The sequence below is a fragment of the Chinchilla lanigera genome, unplaced genomic scaffold (assembly GCF_000276665.1).
Source record: "Chinchilla lanigera isolate Chin_1 unplaced genomic scaffold, ChiLan1.0 scaffold00137, whole genome shotgun sequence".
NCBI classification, from domain to species: Eukaryota; Metazoa; Chordata; class Mammalia; order Rodentia; family Chinchillidae; genus Chinchilla; species Chinchilla lanigera.
The window spans coordinates 176,972-182,849 of record NW_004955538.1 but is presented as its reverse complement, the minus strand read 5'-3'; the positions used below and the strand labels follow the sequence as shown (position 1 = coordinate 182,849).

General features: G+C 57.5%; 1 protein-coding gene across 1 annotated transcript; it reads left to right on the top strand.

Moving 5' to 3' along the window:
* Positions 1–1,292: 1,292 nt before the first annotated feature.
* On the top strand, positions 1,293–5,772 carry Rtl1 (retrotransposon-like 1). The gene has a single exon (XM_005410721.1). It carries the CDS (start codon positions 1,293–1,295, stop codon positions 5,373–5,375), a length of 4,083 nt encoding a protein of 1,360 aa, XP_005410778.1. The 3' UTR covers positions 5,376–5,772.
* The last annotated feature ends 106 nt before the right edge of the window (positions 5,773–5,878 follow it).

The window sequence follows — 5,878 nt, the reverse complement described above, 5'->3', positions numbered from 1 at the left end:
TGCAAATAACCCTGAACTGCACATCTCTTGAAATTTAGCCTAAACCCATTAAAAGCACCCATCATTAGATTTTCAAAACCTCCAGAACAGATTTCAAAGATATATCACGCCTCCCTCTGACCCCATGTCACATCTGTGCAAGATTCACCTTTATGTTGGAGGAGGTCAGCCAGCGACAGAGATCAGGCGGAGCAGCCCTGCCTCAGAAAGAAAGGGACTTAGGAAGGTAGGACTACAAAGGCAAGCAAATATGTCTGCATGTGCAGAATTGAGGCCAGTTGTATAAGCGCCAGGAAACCTGCAGAGTAAGATGGGAATCCTGGGAGAGGAGATTGTAGGAGGGGGCAGGGCTATTTGACAGCCTTCTCCACAGCTTAGAGCTGGAGATAACATGGCACTGGAAGAGCAATTGAGAAAGAGAAATCCCTAAAATGTGTGACCTGGGATCCAGTACCTGATACTCAAGTATCCAACATATAGGCATTTTATAAACATGTATGGGGAGGGTGCTGAAGAGCCAGAATTCAGACTTCTATGTCTCTTCCCCAAATATTTTGACCCTGGAGGAAGAAGTATGAGCTATTTGGGGCTGCTGACCCAGTGGGCAGGATAGTGGCCAAGTGCCCGTTTTCTCCTCTGCCACTAACTGACTTATAAAACGTTGGGTGCTTTGCTAGAGAGTCCCCTTCTACACCAGAGCGCAGCACCAGCCAGGGGTCAATCTGAATGGCACTAAGATGTGACTTCTGGGACTTTATGAAGTCAAAGAAAAAAAGGAGGGTTGACCAGGTACGTGACCTAGGAGAAATGGGGCAGGGTGCAAACACTTGGGGCCAGTCACCGCACAAAGTTTATAGGCTGTGAATTCCTCACACCACAGCAGACAGAGACTCTGTCTAGGAGGCATCTGAGTTTGTGTCCCCACAGTTTGTGTCCCTACAGAAGTCCCAAGTGGCCAGACCAGGGGGAGAGTTTAGACACAGGAAAGATTTCCCTTGTTCCTCTCTGTTCTGATGGCTTGACCATCTGATTTGTTCCTGAGAACCCAACCCTGACCTCCAGAGACCCTAAACTGCTGCCTTTGCTCCCTGCCCCACCCAGTCTTCTTGTAGGCTCTCATCTCCAACGTTCCAATGGCTGAGCAGATGCAGTGCGAAATTGCTGAGCAGATGCTGTGTGAAATGGCTGACCAGGTGCAGCACAAAATGGCTGACCAGATGCTGGGTGAAATGGCTGACCAGATGCAGCGCAACCTTACCAATCTTGAGGAAACTCTCCTTCCAACCGACGAAATGATAGAACCCTCTGAAGACTCATTTGAGACGATGATGGAGCGTAAGAATCCATCATCAAAACAAATGGAGTCCTCCGAGGGCTCATCCAACACCACCGTGGAGATGGAGGTCAGTGGAGCGCAGGAGGCGGTGGGGCCGGCTGAGGGCCCGGCCGAGGAAAGCAAGGAGCTGCCCAGTGGCTCACCACAGGAAGTAGAAGAGCTGCCTACTGATCTACTCCAAGACATGGAGGAGCCATCCAGTGGCCCACTTAGGGAAATAGAGGATCCACCCAATGACCTACTCCAAGACATGGAGGAGTCATGCAATGGTTCTGACCGAGCAACGGAGGAGGAGCCACTGAGTGAGTCATCTGATGAAACGGAAGAAACATCAGTAAACCCATTAAGCACTTCTTCTGACGACCAAGACCGAGATGATAGCACCAACCTGGCATCTGAAGGCTCGAGTTTTGAAGACGAGGATACCGCGTCCGAGGGCTCTGGTGAGGACATCAGGGCCATGATGAGCTCCATCATCTCACTGTACTTCCGGATGCAAGACCTCAATGAACAACAAAGAGTGGCGGAAGCGATCTTGGCGCAGGGGATCAACGCTGGCCAGCTGCCCTGCCCGAGACCCTTCTCCGGTGACCGCAGAGAGTACTACCAGTTCATCGTGCTCTGCCAGCTGATCTTACAAAGCTGCCCAACTAGGTTCTACAGCGACCGCCTGAGAGCTCAGTATGTCATTAACCACCTCTCTGGCTTCGCCTTGGAATGGGCTGAATCTCTGATCCAGGAAAATAGCCCCGTGCTGGAAAACTTCCCAGCCTTCCTAGAGGCTATGTCGGAGGCGTTCGAGTACAGGTACTCGCTGCGCGTGGCAGAAGAGGCCATGTTCTACATCAGGCAGGGAAATCGCACCGCCACCGAATACATCACCGAGTTTCAGAGTCTAATACCCACCTTGCGCTGGCCGGACGAAGTCCTGCAGGCCCATCTGTGCCACGGGCTCAGCGAAGATATCAGGCATTATCTGTTCCGGGTCCCTCAGCCGGATTCCCTGGACAGTCTGATTGTGCTCATTCTGCAAATAGAAGACAAGCTGGAGGAGAGAAGAGCCATGCTCAGGCTGTCCCCCGAGGCCCACCCGCGGAACCTGGCCTGGCTGGACTCACCTGCCGCAGAGAAGTGGATGGTCAGCAGCTGGCTGCCCTACTCGTACCACCCAGACATCAACCGCGCCCATTTCTTCGTGCTGCTCCTGGTGAGAGTGAGTCCCTACCACAGCGTCGCCGTCCAAGCTCTGGTCGACTCGGGACTAGAAAGCAACTACATGGATGAGAACTTCGCCCAGGAGCACTACGTGGAGCTGTACGAGAAGGCCTCCCCTGACGTGGTCCAAACTCGGGAGGGCTCAGTGGTCAGGGAAGAACCTGTCTGGCTGTACACCGAAGCCCTGGTGTGCATGCAGCAGAATCACCAGGAGTCCATCTCATTCAACATCGTACCTTCACCCCAGTTCTCCGTGGTCTTGGGCCTCAGCTGGCTCCGACTCCACACCCCCGACGTCGACTGGATCAGAGGCCGCTGCACCTTCCACTCTCCCTACTGCCTGAAGCACTGCTTCCAACCAGCCCCACCATGCATCGCACTGGAACGCTACAGCATAAGCCTGCTGCCCGGACTGCCGCACCCATACTCAGACCTGGCCGACGTGTTCAACCCGAGGGAAGCAGATGATGAGACTTCCGACCAGCCAAGCTCAGACGGATCCGATGATCTTTCTGAATCAGAGCCCTCTGAGCTTCAGCAGGCTGGAGACAGTGATCACAGCGAGGTCTTTTACGAGTGTCCCTCCTCCGTGGCCTGGGAACCTGTGGGTGCCGAGCTGCAAGAAGAAGCCAGACTGCAGGAAGAATACTGGGACCTGCACGACATGCTGACTGACAGACAGGACTACATGCAGATGATTCCGGAACTGTTTGACCAGTTACACGGAGCTGCGTGGTTCACAAGACTGGAGCTGCGGGGGACCATTGTGGAGGAAAGCGGAAGCCGAACGGAAGACACATGGAGAGCAGCGTTTGGTCTGGAGATACAAGACATGAAGAGCTACCGACCCTTCGCCTACTCCCCTGACCCCATCATCCCCCAGAACGTGATTCACTTCATCCTGAAGGACATGCTAGGCTTCTTCGTGCTATCCTACGGGCAGGAAGTGCTGGTCTACTCAATGTGCCAGGAGGAGCACGTCCAGCACGTCCGCCAGGTGCTGGTCCGCTTCCGCCGCCACCGCGTCTACTGCTCCCTGGGCAGGAGCCAGTTCCACCGGCAGAGCGGCGAGATCCTGGGCTTCCACGTGTCGCCCAAGGGGGTGAAGATCAACAAGAGCGTCATAGATGTGATCATGGGGTACGAGATCCCTAACTCCAGGAGAGAGCTCCAGAGCATGATCGAGTACATGCTGCCCTACCGCCACTTCGTGGAGCGCTTTGCCATCATTGCAGAGCCCCTGGTGAGGCTGCTGCTGAGCTTTGAGCACTTCTCCTGGGGGGACGAGGAGCAGGAGGCCTTCGAGTGCCTGCAGCGGGCGTTCCGCAGGGCGCCCCGGCTCCACCACCCTAAGCCTCAGAACCCATTCTACTTGGAGACGGGCATCACCTTCTCTGCCCTGCACGCCTCCCTGATCCAAATCGACGAGCACACTGGCAGGAGAGTCGCCTGCGCTTTCTACTCCCGAAACCTCTCCCCTATGGAGGCCGAGTACCCCGTAGTGGAGACGAAGATCCTTCCAGTCCGGGCTTCCTTCATGGTGTGGTGCCGCTACCTGGAGAACACCGAGGAGCCCATCATGATCCTTCTCAACACAGAGGATCTAGCCTCCCTGAATAATGACAGGCTCACCGTACTTCTCCCGGGGCATTGGGTCTTCTTCTTCTCGCACTTCAACTTTGACATCATGGAAGTGTCAGACCTAGATGGCAACTGGCCCCCACCACTGGTCAGCAGCTACAACCAGAGAGCCTGCAGGAACAGGGTGGCACGGCCAATCCTGTTCTTAGCCACCGGGGGGTACCCCCAGGAGGAGACCAGCGACTCCGAATCCGAGGAGAGCGACAACCTGACCCAGCAGGGCGAGCTGAACGAACGGAGCCTACAGCAGGAGCTTCTGGCCCTGATTCCCATCGACTACATCTTCAACAGATTCCTGGTTAACTTCAGCATGGCCCAGATCCGGGCTGTCCTCCTGCACTTCTTCCGGGGGATCCTGCACTGGAGGAGCGTCCTAGCCCCCGCGTCCCTGCTCATGATGCTGCAGGCCAGGCAGCGGCCCACGCTGCTGCCCGCCCCTACCATGCAGGTGGCCCGGCTCCCGCCGAGGCCCTCCCTGCGCCTCGTTCTGGACTCCACAGACACGGTGAGCAACACCATGGCCACGGCCGTCGCCCAGCTGTTCAGCCAGTTGCCGCCCTTCGTGGGCGCCAACCCGATCCCACCCCGCGAGCTGGCTGACCTCTTCCTGAGCCCCCGGCGCTGGCAGAGAAACGCCCTGACGCCCCTGCCCCCTGGGGGCCTGCGGTTCACCCCTGGCTTCTGGCTGATGCTATGTGAGTTCTTCGGTGTGCGGGCCACCCGCGCACAGCCTGGCCGTCCTGCCCTGCGCCACCAGCGGTACCTGGAGCTGCACGTCGTTGGAGATGAGGATGTCGTCTTGCGAGAAGCCCTGCAAGACGACCTGCAACGTTACCGTCAGTGTGGCCTGCATGACGGCCTGCAAGACACCTCGCAGGACGCGCAGGCCAGCGACGTGCAGGAGACCCTGTCCCCCGAAGAGGCCGCGGAGGCCCCGCTCCGCACACACAACCCGATGGACCCGGATGTCCTGGACATCCTCAACAGCCGCCTGCTCTACGTGCCCGGCCCCGACGGCCGACTCAGCCTGCTCAGCAGGGAGCAGGTGGCCCAGGCCCTGACCCAGTTCCTCACCACCATCTACGCTCGGGCGGCACAGGCCCCTGCCCCTGCTGGGGACCAGCCTGGGGGAGAAGCGAGTCTGGAAGAGCTCCCTGACCTCGAAGACGACGACCTCGACTGAAGACGCCTCCTCCCGGCCAGAAGGCCTCTGTGTCCTTCTCTGACCCAGCACCTGCCAACCTCTCTGCCACCTCCCCGTGCCTTGTCCAGCTTCGCACAGACCCAGTGCCCACTCCTGCCACTCCTGACCCAAGGGGAACCCACTTGTGAAGGGCATAACTTCAATTCATCAACCAGCAACATCATCTGTGCTAAAGGACTATCCAACCCTCAGAGACCCGGAGCTAGCTCAGGGCTACAACCCACCCCCGTCTTAATTCTCCAGGTCCCAGGCACAAGACTGGGAGTGAATCAGAGAGAGGAGCGTGCAGAGATGAGCAGTGGTGACCCCGTGACCCACGGCCAGGTGCAGCAGCAGCAGCAGCAGCGACACAGCAGGAGTAGCCAAGCAAGCAGATGCCGGGACCCCCCCCCACCCCAGTGCATCCAGGGACACTAACCTCGGGTGCTCCATGGACTTCTTCTACCTCCACCTTGGTGCTCCTGCTCCCCTGGGCCCCACCC

Excerpts from the sequence above, each read along its gene's own strand:
- Rtl1 (XM_005410721.1), top strand. The coding sequence starts at position 1,293 with ATGATAGAACCCTCTGAAGACTCATTTGAGACGATGATGGAGCGTAAG.